The 26,088-nt window shown below is 37.7% G+C and overlaps 1 protein-coding gene across 3 annotated transcripts; it reads right to left on the bottom strand.

The window, feature by feature from the left end:
• Nucleotides 1-1,974: 1,974 nt before the first annotated feature.
• CMKLR2 (chemerin chemokine-like receptor 2) lies at nt 1,975-15,484 on the bottom strand. Of its 3 annotated transcripts, XM_041473444.1 has the most exons (3): nt 15,367-15,484; nt 15,170-15,283; nt 1,975-4,822 (listed from the first exon to the last, which is right to left on the bottom strand). In XM_041473444.1, exon 3 carries the CDS (start codon nt 4,804-4,806, stop codon nt 3,760-3,762), a length of 1,047 nt encoding a protein of 348 aa, XP_041329378.1. In that variant the 5' UTR covers nt 4,807-4,822; nt 15,170-15,283; nt 15,367-15,484; the 3' UTR covers nt 1,975-3,759. The 3 variants fall into 3 exon arrangements, with proteins under 3 accessions (XP_041329378.1, XP_041329377.1, XP_041329379.1); XM_041473443.1 differs by lacking the exon at nt 15,170-15,283; XM_041473445.1 differs by lacking the exons at nt 15,170-15,283; nt 15,367-15,484 and adding an exon at nt 6,226-6,301.
• Between the last annotated feature and the right edge of the window lie 10,604 nt (nt 15,485-26,088).

Below are 26,088 nucleotides of genomic sequence, written 5' to 3' on the forward strand. Positions count from 1 at the left end.
GATATAAAAAGCAGTGAAATTAGCGGCAGTTTGAGCTGTTTGCTCAGCTCCAGATTGGTTTCTAGATTGATTTTGACATTTCTTTTAGCGATTGAAGAACCAGCAGGAATAAATCCCAAAAACTGTCTATAGGAATGATACAAATGTAGAAGCTGTCAAAGTTGTGAAGCTTCTAAACAAATTCATAATTCTATGCCTTACATTGGACTGGCAGGATTTATTGTGACCATGACATGGAATCCTTTTATTTGCCACATTGGTCACTCGGAGATGAAGATGCCCAGTGTCAGAGTCTGACAGCTGCATCTTAAGTAACTCTTTTTGTTGTTTTTTCACAGAGCATCTGTGTGGTTATCTGGCACAGCAGGTCCTCTTTCTCCTTGTTTAAAGGTCTGCCAACTTCAGATTATGTAAGGGCTTTGTTTATAATTTGTTTCAGAAAAAAAAAATCTGCATGCTAGAGGCTTAAAGCCTGGTTAAAGATCTGAAAGTGAGTATTGTTATAGGCTCACTTGCCACCTTCCATAAACCTAATTCCTGAACAGTACCCTTTTTGTGGCAATTCTCTAGCTGTTGCTTCTGCTAAATCATGTAGCTTAGTTTTACCAATTCTGTCATGGTGCTGTTAAATGTAACAAATTGCCAAGCACCATATCAGGCAAGCAAGTTATTAAAAATTCTGCCTCAAAAATACAGGTTTTATTATCTTGGCCATCACTTTCTCTGACCTCCCATTTAATGTGCTGCTTACCTTGATACTCTTTTCTTGGCTTTCATATTAAAGCCCTAAGTGGATGAAATGGTTGGATTTTTAAATGGTAACTTTGTTAAAATGCAACACTGAGTCATCTATGTGACCTGCCAGACTGGATTTTCGTGTGTTAAATTTATGCTAAGCATACACATACAAACTCTTTGGTTCTTGAGATTTCTTGTGTGTGTTGAATTTTGGCAGGGTTTTTTTTTTTTTAAATCCTGATATTAAAAAGAAATTTGCACAGAAACAAAAGAAACAAAAAACCCTGGGGAGCACAGTGAAAAAATAGGTATGTGGGCAAGATTATTCTGCTCAATCCACACATATTTGTGTTAGGTGTTTTTAGGTGGTGTTTGGGTATGTGCTGGTATATTACTGTGTCATTTTGTCTGTGAAAAATCAGCACCCTGGAATAAATAAGGAAAGTGTCCCAAGTGCACCCCGTAGCAGAGGGATCAGGAGAAAATTCCGTAACTTCAATATGTCCTATACGGGAATACTGGGAAAACAGTTTGAGCAAAACTAATCTACATAAAAACCTTCAGAAACACAAACTGTCCAGAAAGAAGATAAAAGTAACTAGAACCTGTCCATTATGAAATGTGTCAATAGCTATTTCTGTAGTATCTCTCTGCATGATGACACAGGTTCCTTTCCTTTTTTGGCCCTTTTTTTCCATTGTGGTGAGTCGAATGAGCATTCCTCAGTCCAAGCAGCATAGAATTGTTGGCATTGTTGTGGAGACTCTTTGGAAACAGAAACAGAGCATTATCTGTTTTGTGTAGATATCTTGCATTACTCTTTAAGAAATGACTTAGATAATTCTGTAACTGATCTTGGTGTGAACGGTAGCAGTTACATTGCACAATTGTTAATCCACCTAATGCCATAGATCAAGGCTGATTTTGGCTTTTTTCAATTCTATCCTCTCTCTTCCCCCTGTCTGCTTCAGGCCACACTTTCTGATCCTTTATGCAAGATGGGAAATACATGCTCCCCCATTTGAAAATCAGCCTCTGTGGTGTACACAGGAACGTGTGTGCACACAGCTGAAGAAAGCTGACATGAACCTGAAATCCCATAGTAGAAAGGGCCAGTGCTTGATTTCACCTTCCAAAATCTTTGGGAAGGCACTGTTATAAGAAAAGCCAGTCACCACACATTGCTGCTAAGAAAAGTAAATGAACATACTCTTTGGAAAGAAGAAAATTTTATTACTTCACTTGGACCACAGCCAGGAGAGTACATCATTCTTAGAAAGATGTCAGGGAACATGTGAAGAAAAACTGCAAAATGTTTGATTTAGGCACATACAGCAGCACGGTGCCAAAATATTATGATGAGCAACTATGTACCAGGCAGCAAATGACTCAAAGGAAGAATGCTGCTTACCAGCTTTTCAACCCAAAGGGGAATACACTGAAATTCCACTGATCCTGCCTGACTCTCAGACTCTGGAACCAGAGCCCAAAGAAATAGTTACAGACCACAGTCAGGCTGTTTCTATTTGTGCAGCTACAAATATTGGATGTGCTCATGCATATATATATTTTTTATACAAAAGCAAATCTATTTACATATAAGGCCTCAATTATAGCATAAATGCTACTGCATTGGCAGGCCATATAAACTAGGTAAATTATCTGAAAGGTAGTTTTATTCTATATGCCTAGGCCAATAACTAGCAAAAAACAGTTCAAATTTATCCAAAGCTCTATGCTTTTGCTTTCAGTGGAGTTTTGTCCCACATTCAACTGTTTAATTAAGTGGTATTGCATCAGAAATTGGTTCACTCCACATAGCATATATATATTTGCATTGGTGCATGTGTGACTCTGCAGCAACCAACACATTGGAACAGAATACAGCATAACTGGGACTTCATCTTTCTTATGGGAGTGGACTCCATTTCCTGGATGAACTGTCTTGCCTCTTATTTAGAAAAGAAGTCTGAATTTGGCAATAGACTTGTAAAAGAATACTGATGAATTCACTCCACCCTTTTTTTAAGCTTGACATTAAGGGATGGTTGCGGGAAAAAGCTGTGAAGGAAGGCATGTTGTGGCAGTTTTGTGTTCCCCTTGGGATGCCCTTTGCAGCTGCAGTGTGCCTGGAACCCTGGGCTTTGTGGTTTTCAAAACCCTAACCCTAACCAAACAAAATGTTATATTATTTCTTTACCTTTGCTTGAAAGAGCAATAAAGAAGAATCAGTAGTTGTAAACCTATGTAGATTTAAACATAGAAGAAGAAGTGTTGCACAGAACCTGTAGGAAATATTTTCACTAATGCTTTGCACATTTCAAATAAGCCTAATACCTATATGAAACATCAGCTCAGTATTTTGCACCCAGCTGGTGCTCAATATACAGTAAAGTGACCCAAACACAGGGTCTCCTTTCTTAGTTTTGAGTATAAGTTAAAGAGCACTGAAGAAGACAGGTTTTATTTCCATATTTTTCTTTTTTGACAATAGAAGGCAGCAATTCAGGGTTCTCCATCTTGGGATTCTTCTCCAGGTGCAGAGTGGAGCCACTGATAGCTTCATTTAGGTGGGATGTAGCCAGGGGATTCCTCCTTGGGGCAGTAGCAGGCAATCAGGAGACTCATGACCCAGAGATGTACAGCCACAGCCTCTTCCATGAGAATGCCTCCATTAAGAGTTGTATCAGCAATGGCAAGGAGGGATATTTTTATTATGTGTTCTTTTGATATCACTGAGGTATGGAACCACAGCAAACCAACAGGATCACAACAACAGCCCACAGCAAAAAGCCCATTTAGAGTAATTCCACCTATGCTGATAACTTTCAGTTCAGGCTGTATGTGCATTGCAAGGGCACACATCCAAACCACGTATCCCTTAAAAAACCTTTCCATTAAAGCAGCAAGTGCAATTAAGCCAGCTGTTTACAGAAAACTGTCTATGCAAAGATACACATCTGACTGGCAGATGTGAAGGCAAGAAGACCTGCAAATCTCCAGTCAGCTCCCTTGGAGCAGTCAGTGGGCAGTTTCACAGCAGTGCACGGGCGCGTTGTCTGAGCTCCAGAGCTGCTCGCTGACCGTGCCCGAGCGGCTCACCTCCCACAGGGCCAGCTTCAGCACCTCAGACACCGTGCTCTTCACCTGGGCTTGGAACTTTTTGCTAATCAGAACGTAGAGGATTGGGTTGAGGCAACTGTTGATGAAACCAAGGCCAGTGGAGAGGGGAATGCCATCCTGCAGTAAGTCATGCAGGTTTTCATCATGGTGAGCAGACAGCTCCACAATGCTGAATATATGATATGGCGTCCAGCAGACAAAAAAAGCTACAACTACAGCAGTGATGGTCCAGAAAAGCCTGCTAGAAGTCAATACAGTTCTCCTCTTCACTTTGACAATCAGCAGTGAGTAGCAAATAACCATGGTCACTAAAGGAAAGAGGTAACCAAATGCAAGCCTCACCCAAATGAGAATGTGATGTGTCAGCAAAATAAGTTCTTTGTCATGCACATGAAAATTGTTGTAGCAAATGGTGACATTGTTGAGAACTGTAGCTGTGTCTCTAAAGTATAAGGCAGGGCCACCAATAATTGCTGCTGACATCCAAATGACCCCGCTCAGAAGGAGGGTGTTCTTTACAGTCCTGTATTTGTAGGAAAAGACGGGGTGGACCAGGCGGATGTAGCGGTCAAGGCTGATGAATGTCAGGAAGAAAACACTGGCAAACATATTAAGTAGTGCAATGAATGAGTTCATTTTGCAGAGCCACTTCCCAAAAGGCCAGTGGAAGCCCATTGCCACGTATGTAATATAGAGGGGCAGGAAGAGAACAAAAATGAAATCTGCAATGGCCAGATTCAGGAACCAGAGTGTGGAAACAGATTTATCCCACTTAAAGCCCATAAACCAGATGACAATGGCATTACCTGGCACTCCCAGCAGAAATGCCACACTGTAAAAGAAAAGGGAAATAATATGGGCAATGCTGAGGGAGGACTGGGGTGACTCATCTTCCTCAGACAGATCGTAGAAATAAGAGTAGTTCTCAAAATCTTCAAATGTCATGTTGCAGAGTGGCTTTCTGGAGAAGAAAAGAAATGAAATGGTCAAAGGAGAAATGCTTTACTGCACTGTAAATAGTAAACTGCAATTCTTTCAAGTTTTTGATCATAAACCAAAAACATTGCCTTAGTTTGGCAAATCTGTCACCTTTATCTGTCAGTTGCTTGCACAAAACTCCTGAAGAAATTTGGTCACAGGCATTTCAAGAAATGTTCAAATCAAAACAGAACTTGAAATCTTCAATAACTGTTTTCCTTACATTAATTTCTTAACAGACAGCGCTGAGCATAGTATCACTGATAAATTTCTAGGAGACCAGACACAAAGTTTTATTGAAGTATGATTGTGCTATTCTTTTCTGGTCAGGTTTTGTACTTTACTGCTCTGTTCCTGTGTGAAGCAAGTTTTATGGATTATATCTGTCTAAAATCAGAGGAGCATTCGACATCTATATAGGAAAAAAATCACTTAAAATGCCAGGACCATCTTCTGTAAAATTTCACCCACCACCCTGCCTCAAATTATAGTTAACAAAATGACAGACAGCGATTTCTCCAGCAACTAAATGTTCATGGGTTTATGACTTTCAGGCCCATTTAACATCTTGGATTTCCTTAATACAGCAGAGAATGTAGAGAAAGAAATATATAGAACATATTGCAGGGATAATACACACTACGGTGTTCTTCCACTGGTGAGCTGAGAAACAGGTAATACATGAAAGAAAGTAAAGCTTCCCATGAACAAAAAACACACTGTAAGAGCTATAAATAAAAACACTTCTGTGTCCTTTTTTTTTTTTTTAAGACAGAATTACAGAATTTTCTCAGTTTTCTTCTCTTGCAAAAGCTTCTGTAACTTGCAAGTACAACATGATTTTTCTCATAGAAATTCTTTCTGTGAGTAGGAGGGAAGGTGAGGGGGAGGGAAAATGGAATATAAACCAAAACAGAAGGGAAAAAAGAAATTAATAGGAAAACAGACTGGAAACAGAGTTTGAACAACAGAAAGAAAAACAGTCAGAAGTTATTTCACAGTATTATTTCACAGTGTTAGTTTGCAGTATAGACAAAGCTCCAGCACATCACAGGTAGCCACAGTCAGACAGAAGTCTCTGCAATGATCAAAACAATTTTTCTGCAAAATTCTGTCATCGTTTAAAGCTGAATAGTTTGGCTGGACTCAGCTGCACTGAAGACCTGTGCCTGAGAGCAGTCAATTAGCTGTACTACGATTTATCTTACTGCTGAATTTCTGAGTGCTCTCTCCATCCCTAAACCAAAATTCAGCCCGCGCTTCTGGAACTCAGCCCTGCATTCCTGTAATGCCATGAATTACAGCATGCTAAGGACAACCCGAGAGGGGTCTCCAGAGCGCACTGCCTGCACAACCACATCTCCAAGCTTGTATTCCTGCACTTACCTTTCCTCCAAAAAGTAATTCGCTCAGTTTGAAAGGATTACTCACAGCAGCAGAGCTACGCATGTGCACACGCATTAACAGGATTAGACGTCCCATTTGTAGATGGATAGACAGGGAAGGGAAGCAAAGGTTGTGTAATTTTATATCTCTTGATTAAAAAAATATGTAGTAAGAGTCAGCACAGCCTGTTCTGTCAAGAGGCTATGATAGCATTTGTGATTTACATCAGGCTGAAAGAATGTTATTTGGTTTGCTGTCCTGACAAATGATACTTATTGGGCTGCATTTATGTAATTACATGCCCCTTGGGGGTGGATTCTGCATTAAATACCACCACCACCCATCTGAGTAATTTTTTCAAACAGCTTAACAGCTGCTGAGAGAAGAGTATAAACATGGAGCAGTACCATTAACATCTGGAACATTAGATTTGGACAGTTTCAGAGGACAGTCAGGTTAACAATTGGATTTTTAAGTGGGTTTGCCTACACAAAAAACTGTACCTTCGAATCAGATTTATGCAACTAAACAAAAAAATTTCCTGCTGTAATGACAATGATAAACATTTGCCTACTGCCCAACAATGTTAATTTTATATTTAGCATTTTAAAGATGATGTATCACAGGAGAAAAAACACATACCCAAATAAATGCCAAATATTTCCCAAACCTCCTGTAGTTTAAAACTCCAATGAAATAGCACACCTTTAGAATGCAATTATTTTTCCAGGCTTGTATTTTTCCTCCTCTTTAACTCTAGTCTTCAGTGCAGGGAGTCTTCTTTAGCAGTGGGAGTAAAAAAGCAGAAGAAACATTGTTTACCACTGCTCCCAGTGCACAGATGCTGAAATTAGACTCTATGGCTAGGGCTCAGAAAAGACTGCCAATTACATTTGCAAAGCCCAGAAACTTTTACTTCTGACATTGAGATAGATGAAGCACTTCTATAGCAGACTCATGGTGTTAAGCCCTGTCCTGAAAAAGATAAGCAGTAGGTGATTGTCAGTGGAGTTATACTGGATTACATCAATGAGGACACAGATTGTTTTCATTAACCATAATTCAGCAGGGATGTTTCTCTGTGGTCCTGAAACACATTATCTCTTAATACATGACTCTGAAATTAATACATTTCCAGAGTCAAAACTGTCTTGCAGTTCAAGTCTAGGTCTTGTGAAGAAATCTAATTGTATTCCTTATTCTGTCACTAATTTCCTGTATAATCTTTGACAAATGGCTTACTTTCCAAGCTGGACAAATTCTCATCAATGTGTTTGCAAACTGAGGCTCAGTAGAGAAAACAATACTTTCAGACAGCAGTTTCTGCTTGGCTTTAAGGCAACTGCTAGAAAGGGTAAGGGAGGTTTGGTGGAGTTCACTGGCTCAGTGTCTGCCGGTCTGGGGAGCCAGTGCATGGAAAACATTTTTCAATAAACAGGAAAGCGTGGTTAGGGGCCTGCCAATAAGCATTGGGAGCAGCCACAGGTTACAGAACAGTGTTCTATTGCATATGGATTAATATAACCGAATTTAGATTTCATCCTGTCCTTTTTTTAAAGTTTTATTTTAAATAGTAAACACCCTGTGTAAAGTGTACGCTCCACAGTTGTTTGACGAGTCCATTCCTGTTTGCTGAGCCACAAGCAGCTCTGAAAACTGAGCCTCCTTGATTCACTTGCTTAATTATGAAAACAGTTGACCAGGAGGTTTCATTTCCTGTCCTATTCTGTAAAACAGAAGTTAATTTCTAAATGACAGGATGGCTCTTGGCACTTTTAGATCTTAGGAGAGAAAGCAGAGTTACTAAGAAATACAGATAATCAGGAAATATTTCTAAAATATAAAGCCACAGAACTGCTGGGAAGAGACTTCATCAAGTGTTGCATGAACAGTCTTTCTCTGAAATTCAGCAGGGAATTACAGACTTGGATCTCAGTTGACATATTCACAGCTTTCTACAAAAAGTACCTAGAGTTCGTGTCCTCTGCCACTATTATAGCTAAGCCATAATGACAACTTGGACAAATGATTGGATCCGCCTAAAAATAGAACAGCTCTTGTCACACTAAGAATGGCCTTAGAGTTATGACATGGGACAGTACTTTGGAACCTATCCATGGCTACGCCACAAGCATCCTGTTTGACCCCTCCACACCTCAGCCCTGAGGTCAGTGCAAAGGCTTTGGAATTAAATTACATTGGGCTTTCAGTCTAAAATAGAAGAAAACAAACAAAAAAGTTGCAATTTCCATCCACTTCACTTGAAGCAAAGTCCTCCTGGGGGTTCAAAGTTCCCTGGGCACCACACAAGTTAGGACTTAACTGAATTACACTAGCAGTCTTTACCACAAATTCAAGCTCAGCCCACACAACCTCTCTCTCTCACACATTTGGTCCTCATTACTTTTGAATTTTACAGAAAGGTCAAAGGGAAGAGTTTTTTCATTGTCCATGTTAGTTAAAAGTTAACACAAATATTTGAGTGGTAGCCCCCAAATCTATTTTTCAGTGTGACAAACAGTGTTAGAGCCTTTGGCCAGCTGTATTGGTTTCAGAGGTCACAGTAATGGGTCCTGACTTAGTAGAAAATTATGGTTTGGAGGGTTGGCTGTCTCAACAGTTCAGTTCATAGAGGGAAGACATCACACAAACCCTCCTATCAATGTCTTTTTGAACAATTGTGAGCACATCACATTCCATTGTGTCATCTGTGGCTAAAGGAAAGCTTATTTGATTGCATCATTTCAACTTCTGTCATTTGCAAGTGTCAAAAGCTGGAGAACAACTGGTTTCACAAAAGGTCACTTGGAGCCTGCTTGTCATATTGTGGCAGCAAGTTTATCCAGATATTGAATTCAGTTGCGAGCCCTCATAATTTTTTCTTGGAACTTTTGAGGTGACAAATTTTGAATTTATCTAGCTTCAAAAACATAAACATGAAATCCACCTGGTAGTTTATGTGTAAAGTTCAAAACTCAGAAGGCTGAGCAAATTCATGAGAGGTACACACATGTATTTCTGTCAAACATTTTACAAAGACATAGGATAGATCTGAAAACACACAAGGAATACTGATGAAATTACAGACTGCCATAGATTCACATTTCTCCCTCAAAAGGACAAAGCCAAGGTAACACTTGCCTTTATGCAGAAACATTCCTATAGCAGGTGCCTGATACATTCATACTACAAAAACAAATCATAGCTGTGCTACAGAGTAAGCCTAAAGTTGGCCCTGCCGACAAAGCCACTAGGTAAGGAGCATTTTAAGCTGGTATACACAAAAGCAGAATCAAGGCTTGTGTCTATGTTTTCTCTTTTACAGGCACATACACAAACAATTGTCTTTTGACTATCCTTTTAGTGGTGATTAGATATATGGTAACCTAATTACTTCATATGTCATCCTGAACTCAAAAATGGGTAACAACAGATATGACATGTGACTGGAAATGTTTTTGAGCCTCAATATAGATGTATTTGTTCTAGCAGATAAGGAAGGAATGCAAATAACAATCATTCTCCATTATGTCTCTCAGCAAAGCAGTGTTGGAAATGTATTTGCAATGTACTAGCTAGACATGTCCTAGAACTTAGGCCAAAATTAACTTTCTTCAAGCAAGGCCAAACACGACCCTGCTAGTCATAACACACCACCTCATCCGTGGTATTGAATCCTTTGACCAGATAATAGCCTGATAACACTTCACACAAAGTGAGTGCTACAGGATTAACAAACTCATACAGCACAGACTCAGTTAATATTGGAAAATCTACAATTTCAGACCAGCAGTTTTGCCAACACAGAAATGTTAAACAAAAAACGGAAAATCCAACTTCATATCTAAATAAGGCTGATGTAGTAGGAAAAGTATAACAGTAGTTCTGGCCTGAATATAAAATATCTTCCAGACAATGGCTGCAATTGAGCAGTGTCCTATTTCCACAATCAGAGACCTGATACATGTCTGCAACCAGCTACTGCATATCATTGAAACTGATTTCTTTTCAAGCTGATCCCAAGCACCAAGTCTTCCATTCCCAAAGATGACAAAGAAGACTAGACATCCCCAGGACATGCACTGGCGAAGGGGAGAGCACTTGATAACTCCACAGTTAGCACTTGTTTCTGCTCTTATTCCCTTCTGCTAATACAGCTAAAAGTAAGAATGTAATTTTTAATATTTCTTTAGTTGGAGTTGCTGTAGCCACTGCAAATCATGTAACCATAAAAATCATACATCAGAGTCAGGAAAATGACTGGTCATATCTGTGAAACACTTAAAAGTAGCACCATTTTTTAGAGAAAAAAAAATAATATTCTTACAAAAAAAAAAAAAATAGATATTTAGCTGAACAGTGACACTCGAGATTTTAAAATTGTCTGATGTATTGTATGTGCCAGCACTGCCAAAGTATTTACATACCCAGTCATAATGCTTCAGTATTCACAACCCTTACTGAAGTGAGGTTCAAGTGAGAAGTCTGGTTCATCAGCCTGGTTTACTGTAGAATGCTGAGCATGACCCACAGGAAGTCTCTGATCAAACCAAGTGCTAAATCTAGAGTCCCTGCCTAGCAGCTCAACCACAGCCCTCTCCTCCTTTCTCAAACCTAGCACTGTCCCTTCTCTCATGGTGAAGAACCACAGCTGCACCTCTGGGAGACCTTTTCCTTCCTGAAGGGAGGCCCCTTCTGTGCCATCAAGCTCATTGTGGTGGAGGAAGGCAGCACTTACCTGGGCAGCCCTTGCTGCTCCTGGTCTAGTTTCTCATGGGGAAGAGAAAAGCAGCCTGGATTTGCACCCTTTGCTTGCCATCCCCACTGCTGTGTCTCAGCAGTCCCAGCACACACCTCAGAGCCAGCAGGTACACCGTGAATCCTGCTGGCTCTGAGCTAACACACTGAGCAAGTGCTGTTCCATGGAAGCTTCACGTGTTTTCTATTCCTCCTCAAATGCCAGCAGAATTTTCTTTGGCTATAAGCCACCATAACAACTACATACCTAGAGCAACAGAGATATCTAAATTTAAGTGCTTCAGCTTCGTAGTGACTGGACTGATGGGATAATGAATGCTTGCTTTTCTAATTAATTATGGCTTTTTAAGGTTTTCATGCAAAAATTACTTGGAATTTTTACTTTGCAACTGTTTCACGTATTTCTGATGAAAGAATATTCTGACTAGCATTCATGTGATCATTACATGATCATGCAGCTCCGAGCATGTTCTAAATGCTTGTACTGTTTCAACAAACACATGCTTTAACCACAACTCCTCCAAACAAAAAATAGTAAAGTGAGAGTAGAGGATACAGAGTAAATGCAGAGATTTTTTTTTTGTGCAGTTGACTCACCAGACTAATTAAGGCAATTAAACATATGTTAGACAACAGCCATTCAAAAGGTATTGCAGGTAACAACAGATCATTACAGAAAAAATCCAAAGTAACATTCTCTCCAGCAAGATACAAAATATCTATTGAATAGCAGATAAAAAATAGGTTACAATCTGCTATACTTACAGTCCTTTAAACAAGAAGAGTTAAAAAATAACTCAGAGAACCACAACTCATTCCTCTAATATGCCTTCTGATATCCTATTCAATTTCCTAGTCATCTATTACAGTATGCTTGGTTGTGTACTGCCCTCTAAATTAATCTCTGTTTTCCTAGGTTTATTCTACCCCTCATTTATATAACTCAGCAGTTTATTCTAGCATAAATGTAATATTGCTATGCTTATATTACTCTTGACACATACACTTGCATGAGTATATAAGAACATCCAATTCCAAAATACTGACAGTACATGTCTTATCAGCTGGAATGTTTTGGATAACATACTTTATTATGTCCTCACAGTTAATACATTAGGGTCACTGTGTACAGTAGATTAAGGGTGTCTACTCCTGTATCAGTGTTATTCTAGTTTTCCTACTCACACAAAGCCAACTATTTTTTTTTTTTTTTTTTTACTTTAAGATCAAGTCTGTAATAAGTACTGGCTTTATTCCTGCAAAACTGAAAAATTCACATTGTTAAACACAGTTTCAGGAGCACTGGATATTTATCCGTTTCCCTAACATGGTATTGGGAACACTCCCCAGCACTGATAGGAACAGATGGCACCTGTGATTAAAGTGTTAAATTAGGAGCTTGGAAGTACTGGTTTTACAGGCTTCCCATATTACCTTTACAAATCACTTCTCACTTGACTCTGCCAGATATGGTACAACACCCTCAGTTAACAGTACTCAGGTTTCTTAAATAGGCAATGGTTCTTAACATCTCCAAAACATATCATGAAAATGATGTGGGGCTGAAACTCATTAAAAGGGCATCACTAGAAAGAAGAGATGGGAGTGTAGGAAGTGGCATTACATTGACAGCACAGAACTTTCTACACATCACTTTCTCTGTCTCCTCTAGAAGGCCTCAGAAGGGAATAAAACTCGTGTGCCAGGCTCACACTTGCTGAAAGAAGCAAGTATTTTTTGTTGGGAAAGTACCCAAAGGCCCTAGTCCTGGAGATCAAAGCCTCACAGAGTCTAGGCACTATAGCACATAATGAAAGACAGTTCCTGCTTTGTTTATAATTAAACAGAATAAACACATACAAGAGTAGGGAAAGGAAGAGGCATATCTTGCCCTAAGCCAAACAGTAAATTTGAAGGTAAAGTTGGGAGCAGAATAACTTGCCAAAAGAATAAAGAGGCAAATATCTTCAGTGGATAGAGGGAAAAGATTCTGGTTCTTCATACTTGTGCCTTTTGATTCTTGAAATACATCCTTCAAGAATTATCAGAAAGGGACAAGAGAGCCTGGGTAGGGGAAGAGAAATAGGACCAACAAGCCAGCAGGAATTCCTTTTGGAAAAAAGCAACCACGGGCTAATATGTGGATTTTTGCTCCTGCTTTAAGGCCCCCAACCCCTGGAACATACTGGAGATGGAAAGAGTACAGAAGTAGCTGAGCTCTCCTATACTATATGTATATAAGTACTATATGCTACCTTTGAGGAAGGACACATAACTTTTCTTTTTGGCTCAGGAGCCCCAAGCACACTATAAAAATAAAAGAAATTGTGAGAGAGCTCATGTCCACATAATGGCATCTCCCCTCTAGAAGAATTGTCTCTTGGACACTGCCTACCCCAGTCACAGCAGTCCCTTTCCTCTGCTAAGAGACCACAAGGAACTGCTCCTCACAGTCAGCTCTCTTGTGCAAAGCCAGCCACAACAGAGCCCAGCACTGCGGTGAAACTGCTAGCTTCAGACTGAATGAACACAAATTAAACCATTATCAGAAATAATGAGTGCAAATTAGCCAGAGAAGCAGCCACCACAGTAAGAGAGACAGCTGAACTGCTGGCACATTCCATAAGACAAAATAAATAAATAAGCAAATAATAAGACCATTCAAAAGATTTAAATCTCCTGGAAACCTGGCTGCTGCTTTGTGCTGGGAATAGCAGAGTTATTAATTCAAAATTAATATCGAATAGCAGATCACAAACTTCAAGTGCCTGTTAAAAAACACAACGAGAAGAAAATTCTTTAATGCAACTGGCTATGTTAGGAAACAGATTTAAGTTTTCCTCTTGAAACAATTTACCAATATAAATGATTAAAAATAAACAAAAAATTGAAGCATTTCAGAAGTTGCTCATTTGGCTGTCAGCAGAAAAAGAAATTCTTAAAATTAAAAGAAAGAATACATAATGCACAGGACATGGAAACTGCATTATTTTGATCAACAGTTTTCTTCTGCTCTCACCCATGCAATAAAAATTTGTAATCAGGTCCTAACTAGGAATCCTTAGACAGAGCTTCCCTGACTTTTCCACAAAGGCAATTAGAGAATCCAAACCATAAATTCATTCTCCAGAGTCAAATAACTTCCACTGTGCCACAATCAAAGAGATTCTCCATTCAAGAGAAGTGGACTCACTTATGGCACATAAAAAATCCCTAGGACTGAAGTAAAGTTAACAGAACCTCTATCCTATCTGTCTGGCATAAGATGCTGATAATGCTTTAAATTTGGCCAGAAGTTTCAGTGACATCAAACAAAATTAAATTGGGTTATAAAAATATTTGCATTTCCCAGTTCTGAGGCAGAACAATAGCACTATGATAATGAAAGTAAGCTATCCTAAGTAAGTTAATCCTGAAATCAGTTTCTACAAATCTCCTCTGACAAACTACTTTACCTTGACATACCCTTAGTCACTCTCTTCTCCTTAGCTATGAATTAATAAGCTTTTTATATTATTCAGTGATACTATTTTATTCAGGTAGAAATCAAATGTGTTTTAATTCACAGACAAGGTTCAGTGTATACATGTTTTCTAAGTCCACAAAAACAGGTCTGGGATATTGTTTAGCTTGCAAGATCACATCTAGAAAGGCGACAGGTGACAATGACACTGTTATCACTAAGTGTGAATAGCAGGTGGAATTTATTCCTGTCTCATTGTGTGGTAGCACACAAGGCTTCAAATCTTATTGTCACTTCCAATACACTTACTGAAAGCTAGATCCACATCCTACCTTATTCCACAATGGTTAGGGAAAACACACACACTTTCCAGCTGAGACCACAGAAACCTTATTTAATTCTGCAGAACTGCAATTCTTCAGAAGTATTCTGTTAATCTGCCATTTAAGTGGAAATGATTTCCAGTTTCTGTTCTAGAATCTGTTCTGTCCAGATCAGAACTGATGTATTTTTAACTAATTATACTGGAAATTGCTATAGCTATGGAAGACACACTATCCCTGAGCAAATAAAAAAATTAAATCCAACACACTAGGGAACACAGAGGGGAGAGAGAGATTTAAGTCAGGGTCACTTACCATTTGCTGACGGGTAAAACTCCTTGGAGTGTGTATTAACATATTCAAAAGTAATTAAAAATTAAATTCACACACATTTTCATACCTTTTCTTGGAGCTGGGGTGGTTCAAAGTAACCTTTGAAGTAAATGAGTATCACATTCTTTCTTCCAAGAAGCTCTTTTAGCCAATATATGCTATTCCACCTTACAACATTTGCCTGCAAGTGTTGTTGCAGCTGTAGACTCACTATTTAGAAGGGAAGGGAAAGAAAGATCATAAATATAAGAGAGTTTGACCTACCTTGCTTAGTTCTTTGAAACAAAAGGCACTGTAAATCAGGGATCTGAGCTCTGTAGCAGAAGGAGGAATGAAATGATCTGCAGAGTTCAGAGTCACTTCAGTGTGATTCCAGCTGCTTCACTTGGCCACTGCCTTCCCTCTAATAAAGCTGCAGGATGATATAACGCCGTGTTTGTTTTCAGCTGAGGAAGTTGTTTCCAACTTCCCTTGGTTTTCTAGACCCATTTTTGAAATATTGCCACGCTGTATAATCCCAGTATTTCACCAAAAATAAATGTTAGACATTTGAATGAATCATTTTGGTCGGTGTCCAAGCAAGCAACAGATGTGGTGGCTGATGAATGGAAAGAGACCTTACAGTTGTGGGCTGCTTTTTGTTCTGCAGAGGAGAGGATGAACAGTATTCCTTTATAAGCACTCTGTTTTATAGAAAATAGTGTTGAATGAGCTGAAAGATGTTTAAAAAGTCACACTGAAAGCATCATTTTGTAACTGTACAGTGTGATACATTCACTCGGTATTGAGGATTAGTAGATTAATCTCCTTTTGTGTGTAAGAGAGAAGTAAGACCTTCAAAACACTAATTAGTGACTCTCTCTGTCAGATAGTGTAACACTGGCCAGGAATTTGAACTGGATTTTAGGTGACTGGGCCTGGCTCCTAGTTCTGTAAAGAGCCTGATGAGGTTTTGTGGCCATGCCTCATGATCTCCATGTCGCTCAATTTCTCAGTCAGTAAAATGGAAATATTATTCCCCTGGTATCTACCTACCACAGCTTACATGACTCTGATGGTACCACACTAACCATACCATTTTAAATCAGCTAAGCATCTGCCAGCCTCCCCTGCCAGTGCAAACAATAATCTAATAGTGGTAGTCCGCTGTCACTAATGCAAAACATGTAAGATGTGCAATACTGATTGAATCTAGTAAAGGCCAAATTTTCCAGATAGCAAATCTATTGATTCCAGTGAAAAATTAGGAAGAAAAATATCCAACAAACCAACCAAGCATTAAAAAAAAAAACAAAAAAAAAAACAAAACAAAAAAAAAAAACCACCAAAAAAACCAAAACCAAAAACCCACGGAAAAGTAAAATGCTTAGTGAGATCAGCTAAACTGGGATTTCAGCATCTGGTTAACAAAGCTATCAGCTCTTAAGCAATTCTCTTTAGGTTCACAGACCACAGATTGTTTTAACAGGAACCAAAAACTCCTTCTAGCAAAACTAGTCTTCTCTGTCTTTCCTCCATGACAGTTCTTCTTGTTCTGCCATTATAACTTTGAAAGTTATACATGCATATTAAACTTTTACATGTACATTGTACATGAGTGGGAAAGCCTCTAATTCCATGAAAGGAGGATGGGAATTATGCACAGAGATCCTGGACCATAAGGAAAGGACAGGGGAGCAGGATTCCTGGGAATATATTGGGGCAAACAGGGGGGGTTGCCTGAGGAAAGCACCTCACTTGTCTATTTCTTGTATTTTAAAGATTTACTGTTTTCTCTAGTTACTGATTGGTGAATCTTCACTAATTAAAGCTCTTTTAACCGTAATTATTTTCTTTTGTAAATACTGGGATAGGGTAAATAGAGGCACCTTTTAACAGCAGATCTGCTGAGGGTTTTTTCACCTTTAATGGCACACTAGTCTGTGTCTCTCTAGGTATTTTGCCAAACCTAATTATTGTAAGGCAGTTAATTCAAAGGTTTGCTCAGTACTATTTCAGCAGGACAGAAGAGGAAATTAAGAGGTAGATACCCCCAGACATGATCCACAAAAAAGATAAAACCCCCAGCAAACAGTCACAATTTTCCAAATGCTCTTCACCTTCTCGGTGAAGGGAGTATTCTGGAGAGTGCAAAAGATTCATGCAGTTTGGGGTAGTGAAGGATTGTCCCTAAGGCATTGTTCCCTTCACCATAAATTAAAAACAAGTTTGTGACTACTGTAACATACTGGTGTTGATACCTCAGCTCTTCCATCCTTCAGAATCAAGGGAGGATTAAACCCCACCGAGCAATTTTCCCCACCCTTCCTTACCACTGCACCAAATAGGAAATACCTAATGCTGAGGGCCCAGAAGTCACTTTGCAGAGGAAGTTAGAATGAATGGATGAATGAATTCCTAATTTCACAGGAAAATAGATTTTTTTTTTTCCAAGAACAGCAGATTACTGCATTTAAAATAATTTTCTACCTCTCTGTCCTACTGACATTTTCTCCTTTTCCATTGAAAAGGACTTTTGATTGATGAGCAATTACCCAACTTGCACAGTATAACCAGCATAGTAACATACCTGGGAGAAAAAAAAAAAAAAAAAAAAAAAAAAACCCCAAAAAAAAACCCACAACCCAGATTTTTACAGACAAAATTGCATTAAATAAGAAAGGGTTTAGTTCTGCTTGTTTACTCTTTATATCTAACTGCAGCATTTTAGTCATATATAGTTTCAATTAACCACAGTGGAAATCTTAAACCCCTAAAGAATGTAAGCTTAGGCTCTAAATCTTTCAGTGTTTTAGTTCTTTCTATGCTCAGACACAGTGAAACTGGAATGGTGAGTCACAAATTACATGGCTTTTTAATATACACTTTTTTGCAACCCATTAACCACTGACATCATTTGAGTGTGATCTTTGCAGATAATTTTGTGCAAGTTACATGCTTGGAAGAAAATTAGTGAATAAAAAAGAACACCTTTTTTCCTTTCATGTATTTTCCTTCTCTATTTGGAAGTTATATTTCTATTTTGCCGTGTTATTTGTGCTTTTTCTACTGGGCAAGTTATCAAAGCCAATATGCCAGAGGGCTCTGAAGAGGGATGTGCATTCATGAGCATACAGTGCACCTGGATCTTGCAAAGCAGGGAAATTCTACTTTATACCTGATGGAAAAACAACAAAGGAGAGGATTTACATACAGATAATAGACATTGGGTCGTCCAGCAGCGAATAAACTGGGTTTATTGTTATTTCTAAAAGCACTTCTGATTCTTTGGGGGCTTTTTAACCCTATAAAACAAAACAAAAGCACAGGATGTATGGAAAAAATATACAGGGGAGAAACTTCCAGAAATGCATTGCTGGTATTAACCAAAGCACAAATTACAAAGCAATAAAAAAAACCCCAAAGTAACTTTAATTTCTCTGGATTGCCAACAATTGCCTGATAGTTCTGACAATTAAAGCCACGGCTGGGACCACTGGATCTTATCAAGTTACCTATTAGTATGTGCAGATAATCTCAGCCCTAATCAACATCCTATCAATGTTTCTTAATTCAGGTAAATTGTACAAACCAGGAATTTGCAAATTAGCTCAAACAAAAGGTATTTAGTTTTTCTCAGGGTTAATTTAAGCTGAACAACACAAAAAAGCAACTACTTACTGCTGTTTACAGTTAGGTCTTTTTTTTTAGAAACGTAATTCTTCACTGTTCCTTTGTCCTCACTGTTTGAATACCTCATGGACTAAAATCCACCCTGGAAAGACCGCGTTTAACTACCTGACAATCAGGAAAAGGGTCATTTCCTCCCTTCCTGTGAAACTAATGGCTATTCATGCCTATCCTTTAGGTAAAGCTGTAATGTTTACTTGTGGCTTAACTACCCACTATATACCAGAGTCAGCAACTGTGACAAAATTCTCCAGCGACACATTTGAACAAACCACCCGATGAAGGAAGGTTTGGCTCATTTAGGCAGGTCCACACCTCTTTCCATGCTGATATTAAGGAGCTGAAAGATTTTCATGTATAACACATTGAAGAAATTCAATAATTCTGCAGAAGGCAAAATCTTTCCTCATTACTTTAGTCAGGTCAAAACACACAAGCATATATTGCTATACATCTATGAATGAATGTATGTATGTACATACCAGTTCAAGCTCCAGCAAGATGTTCAATTCCATGAAATAATGAATATTAGAGAACAATTTATTACAGTATATATTTCTGTGATGTTTGTATTATACGTTATTATATAATATAAGTAAAGTATTCTTATGTAATGTATTTTATATGATAGCTGGGAAAAAATGCCATTAGAAATACCTTTTTTCCTCCATAGATTTTGCTTTTATATGTGCCTTTTTTCTCATTTTCCACAAGTAAGTAGGAATTATTTTCTACATAACTTTCAGACCACAGGTATTCAAGTTCTGTATTCATATGACAATAAGAAATTATACCTGCCACTCAGATAACACTTGAAATCCATGGAATTTTCAGTGTGTCTTGACAACCAAACTTCTGATCTATGTCATTGAGTGCTAAAGATTATATTAATTGAATAGCTAACCAGCCAACTCAACGACAGTATTTTTCCATTTTAGCCAAAGTGCTGTCTCCTCCCATGGAAAGGAATGTCAGTGTTTGGAAAATTTATTTCAGAGAGATCTACAGAGATTAGAGGCACAAAAAAGGCTATGCAAACTACAGTTGTTTCACTACATATTCCACAAAATGCTTTCATATCTTCAGTACTGGTTTACGGATTAACCAATTTGCTCTTGTTCACCTCACATCAATTACCTGGAACTATAGAGTTATCTCTGTAGACAGGACTGACGAGTGAAGCCAGAATTTACTGCACCTTGGATTGAGTCAGATGTCTCAAAATCTGCCCAAAGCCTAGCCAGTCTGGGTTCAAAGAAACCCAAAGCACAGGGATGAACTTTAACCACATTTTTTAGGGATTGAGGTTGCTCTACCCACTCAGCATTCAAGTCTCAGCACAGTTGTTTACACCTATGCTTACAACAGAGATCTTTTCCATTTCAAGTGCAAAGATTGTTTCCACCTTTTATATAATGTTTCTTTGCATTAAAATCCACAAATCCCCAAATCCAGAGTTCAAATAGGATTACATTATGATGCTACAACGGGCAGAACTCCTGACCCAAGAGATGCTTCTGTTTCACATTCTGCAGTCAGCTATTAACAATTCACAGCCAAGTTGCTAAAGACTATTATGATGAATAACAAGACAAAAAGCAAGCAGATTTGCATGAAGGAAACAATCACCAGTTCCTGTCCCTCACTATTCTACAACTAGACTATTGCTCTTGGCTACCATGATCACTGAGACACAGCTGGTCTTAAACACAAACAAAATGGAGACAGGGAAACTGAAAAGGATCCCTTTTCTCTACAGAGGACACAGAGCAAAACTGAGTGTTGAAACAAAATTTGAAAATAAATGCTAATAGTCAGGGTGCCTACACAGGACTCGCATACGATCAAGCAAGGTTGTTGCTTTGCACCATTAATGCTCAAAATCTAAACTAAGAGAAACACCTGTGCACATGTGGAATTGTACAGCCTGCTGGTTACTCTTTACAATACTTGATCAGCCATTGACATTCCTTACAAATTATGAACATGCTAAGGTTTTAAATTGGACAGTTGCTCCTTGCAATGAGGAATGGTTCCTGACCACCAAGTGCAAAGCTGATGCAAATCAAATCTAAATCAAACTCAATCACCTATAGATGTTCTGAGCATGTTCTGAGATCCTCCTGGTTTGGTGGTTTCAATACCTATTCATTTGTATTTTTAAAATTGCTTTTTATAGTCAGCTACGTTTGTCAGTCTATTTTTCTGTTTAGTGGATGCAAACATGTTTTGTGAAGAACATGACCTTGACTCCACAAGGACTTAAGTTATTTATCCATAGAAATGAATGTGAGATAGGGAGAACCAATGCAAGTTTCTGTCTACTGCTCTGCATTTGTCCTCTCTGATATCAATTTTGCTTCTAAACCCTACCCAGTTCTCAGCGTCTAATGAGTTGGGAGCTGATAAATCCCTATAAACCTGCTACTTGTGAGAGAGGCAAAGCAAATTATTAGATGCTCTGAAAAACACTTTGCTAGTTAAGGGCTCAGTGTATAAGTCAACCTTCACTCTTTCTTGGCCTTCAGTAAAAGCTAAACTACCACCATCTCTAATAAATCAGCAGTGGGCTCAGGGGATGAGGCATAGGACATCAGTCTAAGCAAAGAGACAGCGAAACTCTCCAATATTTATTTGTCCATTCTAGTTCTGATTCTTAAGCTCTATCAAGACACATAAAGCTTAATTTGAAATCCTCCTCACTTTGCAATCTATTTTTAAAGAAGATTATATGACCCAAATTCAGCACTTAGCATGAACTTCAATATGGAATTTACATGAATTGGAAGTCTATATCTTTTACATAAAATGCTAAATCCATGTGATTGAACTCAGCATTTTATGTAAAGGATATTTAAGTTGCTACTTGTATTTTAAGGACAAACAGGCTCCCTTCTGAGAAAAGAGAAGAGAAGAGAAGAGAAGAGAAGAGAAGAGAAGAGAAGAGAAGAGAAGAGAAGAGAGAAGTGAACAGCCACTTCTCTATTTCAGGTTGAGAGACTAGGCAAAGGGAAATTACACTAATTGTATGAACCTTGGGTGTAAACTAGAAACTGAACTCCAATTACTTCAGTATTAGAAACACAGACAATTAACAACATAGAATAGATCAGAAAAAGAGAGAGGCTAAATTCTCATCCAAAGTAATAGTATGTGAAATGCTGAAGAAACACAAATCAAATAAAAGGCTTTTTGTTTCAAAGTTCTTTTTCTCCCTTTTAAAATTTTTCTATGAAAACCTCTGTGTTTTCAAACTATAAGAGAAAGAGACTTTTTTTCAAAGGCTAATGTTTTTGCATACCAGCATTCTTAGCCTAAAATTAAGTTCTGTCCTTGGGAAAAAAAACTCAGGACTTCTCTTGTTTAACTTTCTGCTTGCTTCCTGAATAGGAAAAAGAAAACTTTCTTTAAATTATTCCCATGGTAAAGCAAAGTAGAGTCAACTTTTTCTCAGATGTAAGAGTATATCTTATGTGGTTTATTGCGGGAACATTAAAAAAGTTTTACATTATTTAGAAGAGCCAGAGCAGAGAAAAATAGCACTTACTTAACTTCCTTGGGAAAACATTTTGACCCCACCTTAAACTGCAGAACATCCAGTGACTCAACATAATAGCATATATTTGGAACTCCTCAACTCCTAAAGATTGCACTACAGACAAGGAAGCTGCAGAATAATTTTACATTCTGGATTATCTTAAATTCATATCCATCTATTTAAAATCAGAAAAGGTCCATTAAAATAGATGTATATAAACATTTAATTCAGAATATTACAAGGGGTAAAAGCTGGTTTGAAACTTCTGGGAGCTTGAAAATTCTTGATAAACAGAATTAATAACCTCCAAGCAGCTTTGAGAAAAATATCTTCGTATCAGAAAGACATTATTGTCTTCTGGAGTAATGGGAATTAATATTTACTTATGCAAAAATGCCTTGAGTTCCTACTATGACAAAATGTGATGTAGGCTATAAGAGAGTATTAGTCATCTACTATACTTATTTAAAATACTTCAAGACACTCACATTGGCATCTGATTAAAAAAGCCACATTAATTTGTTACCTTATCTGTTAATAAAATTGATGGTTTAAAACAGGCTAAAGCAAACATTGTGTATGCAGATGAGATTAATTCATTTCTGAGTATAAGTGCATTTCCATCATGTTGTTCTGACTGTGGCTAGCACAAGAACCTCTGGTGTTTCTGTTCCCTTCATAGCTAAAGGCTCTCAGCTTCAGAGTCCCCTTCAGCGTAGAGGAAATGGAGTAATGTTACAACTTTCCATTGCATCTTCCAGCATATACATGTCAGAAATTATCATACATTTCCAAGTAATTTGGTGATCAATAATACTTGAAGATCTTGCAATTCTGAAGGGTAAATCTGACTACATCAGTCAGACAATTTTAAAATTTGAAATTAAGTATGAAATATTTGAAAGTAAATATGAAACAATGGAAAAAACGAATAGAGAAATTCTAAGGAACAGCTGTTTTTGAAGTTATAAAAAAACTCCATGCACAACATGAAGGCAAAGAATATCCTGCAATTCTTGAGCAGGCACCAACAGGCAACTCCTAGCCTAATTACTGACCTAGACTCTTCCTTTACATCACTACCCTAAAAAATCAGGCAGAGTTATTTTGGAGAAAATAACAGACTGATCATTAACTGAAAACAGAAATTACTGTAACAGTAAACTATTCAGCATTTTATGATGAAAACGTGTTCTCTGAAAACAGGATGCTCTTTAGCATACAAATTCTCAACTGCTGATTTATGTTCTTTGCATTTTCTTTTAGAACAGAACACCCTAAAAACAAGTTAATTTAAACTGATGGAGAGATTCAAAACAACTGCAGCAGAGCTAAGGTATGGATTTGAAATCTAATATAAGATGATTAGAAGCCCATCATACAGAAACTTTCTGAAAGCACTGGATTTGGATACATTTTGTAGCCATACTGTTTAAAGCAATCCTTTCAGAGTTGTCTGATCAGCTGTTCCTTCTGGATGACCTGCCAGCAAATGAACAGCAGCAGCAGTCCTAACAGCAGTAATAAAACCTTCTGGGATCAGTGCATCCCAGAATTTTTCTCAGCATTATTATAATAAGAACCTCTAGATTTTGTACATGTATACAGAAATAAAATACAGAGAGCAATTTTAGTGGGAAAAAAAGCAGAGAACACACAAACTGACAAGGTAAGCCTGTGAAGGCAGCAGCATGGCCTCCAAATAACAATAAAAAATAGACTATAGGAGAATTTTCTTCTAATAAGATATTGGAAAAAGAGTCAAACTGTTTCATATTTCAAGTCATGTTTCAAAAAATTAAGACCTGATTACAAGAAAGTAAAATAATATTTTTAGGAGAAAATTATCAGCCCATGCATTCCAAAAATGATTTTTTTAAAGCTGTCTTTTAAAACTTCTAAATGGTATCTCAAATTTTTTTTCTTGGTCACTATCCAATCATGTTTCAATTATTACACAACTGTCAAGCTTTGTGGTTGATTAAACAATTAAGCAATTAGAAAGAAAATTTAAGTCTCAAACTTAAGAAGATTGTTCTGGCAAGAAAATGAGAAGCAAAACCAATAACCTTTACAGTATCTTTTAAGTTTTGAGGTTAAGCTAATATCCTGCATATTGAGGTTGTCTTTATTAGCTCAGGTAAAGCTCTTATGCTAAAATTAAAAAAACTTTGAATGCAAAACAAAAAGCAAAGTTCAGTTTTAGATAATGAGAAAGCAAGCAGAATGCCCATAGTCAATTTGCCTCCTTCAAAAAAGAGAAAAAATTGGCTTTGGTTTTAATTTAGTTTCAGTGCCATATCCAAGTAAATAAAAGAGCATTATTATTTTTTTAAACATACATTTTTCATTCAAAAATGAGAAAAATACTTATAATAGAGAAGAATCAATGTGTAATAGTAATCTGTCAATCCCAGCAAACTGTTTGAGAAAAGCTGAGCAAAGACAACAGGAACCTCTTTTTTGTGAAGAGATTATCCTTGCCTTTTACACTCATGAGGAATTATTTTCTTTTATTTTGAAAAACCTTATTAAATATCACAGAATTGATAATAAAGTGGAAAAACAGAATACATAGAGGACCAGATAATTGTTCCATAAATCTCATACCTGATATCAGCCAGTGGCCAACATCAGATTTTTCAAAGAAAAATTACTTCTACAATTCCTTCTTAGGAATTAAAGGTTTTAATACAGTGCCAGGCACTATGGAACAGCCACTCAATTGTAAAGATATTTCTTCCCTAAGGTTACTCAGAATGTGAAGTTCTCTAAAATCTACACACATAGTCACTCTGCCTTGTTATAATCCAGGCCAAAACCAGCAACCCATCTTTGGGAACATTTGGCAAAAATAATGCATGGCTCAAGCCCCAGACCTTCAACTGTCAGTCAGTCAACACTTAGCTCAGATCCTTTGAAGAACTTTACCAAAACAACGATTTAAGGATAAATTAGGCTTATAACATCAGAATGTATAAAGTACATGTGCAACAAACTAAAAACCTAGCCAAGAATGTCCTGCCAGCTAGTTTTACCAAGCTTGATTTTCTTTCATCACATTCTCTCTTTTCCAGTCTGAACCCAGCTGTTGGAAGCTATTTGATGCTCTTTAGGAAAGATCTGTCTTTGTTAATTTGTCTTAATGATTTCATAGGTACAACCTTGACTTACATTTGGATAACAGAAGTGAAATTGTAACAAATCAAAGCAAAAGTAGAAAGCAACACAGTGATAGGTATGGGGTAGTTTTTAAAATCTGAATACATGAGTAAAGACACCAACAAAGAGAAAATGTCTGATGCTTAGATCAGGAGAAAGTATAATTTTTTAAGGGGAAGGGAAGTTTGTCAGCCCTAATCAACGTATGTGAGGAGTGGCTCCCTAGTGGGGAAGAGGAGACTGAAGGACAGTAATCTCTCTCAATGCCTTACCTGAATTTGAATCAAGGTGCAACCTCTAGCTCATAAATACAGAAAGAGTTGAAAGCTAAGAAACACTTGGCAACACAAGCCTAAATTCTGCTATCTTTGAGTGACAGTCCAAGAGATAGAATGTTACATTCTATCTTGCAAAAATATTCGGGAATATTCTGAGGACATGTTGTATGACATTATAAGATAGACTGCATAGATTTCTCATAGCTAAAAAGGGCTTCTGTTTCACGTGAAAAGAAACTGGAAAAGAAACTTCAGTGCCTCAGCTATGTTACCAAGCTTCCTTTGTTTCAATAAGCTATGGAGTTAGCAGAGCCACAGTAACTCACTAATCCTGCCATA

The sequence above is a fragment of the Pyrgilauda ruficollis genome, unplaced genomic scaffold (genome assembly GCF_017590135.1).
Source record: "Pyrgilauda ruficollis isolate IOZ18807 unplaced genomic scaffold, ASM1759013v1 scaffold3, whole genome shotgun sequence".
NCBI lineage: Eukaryota > Metazoa > Chordata > Aves > Passeriformes > Passeridae > Pyrgilauda > Pyrgilauda ruficollis.

Excerpts from the sequence above, each read along its gene's own strand:
- CMKLR2 (XM_041473443.1), bottom strand. The coding sequence starts at position 4,806 with ATGACATTTGAAGATTTTGAGAACTACTCTTATTTCTACGATCTGTCT.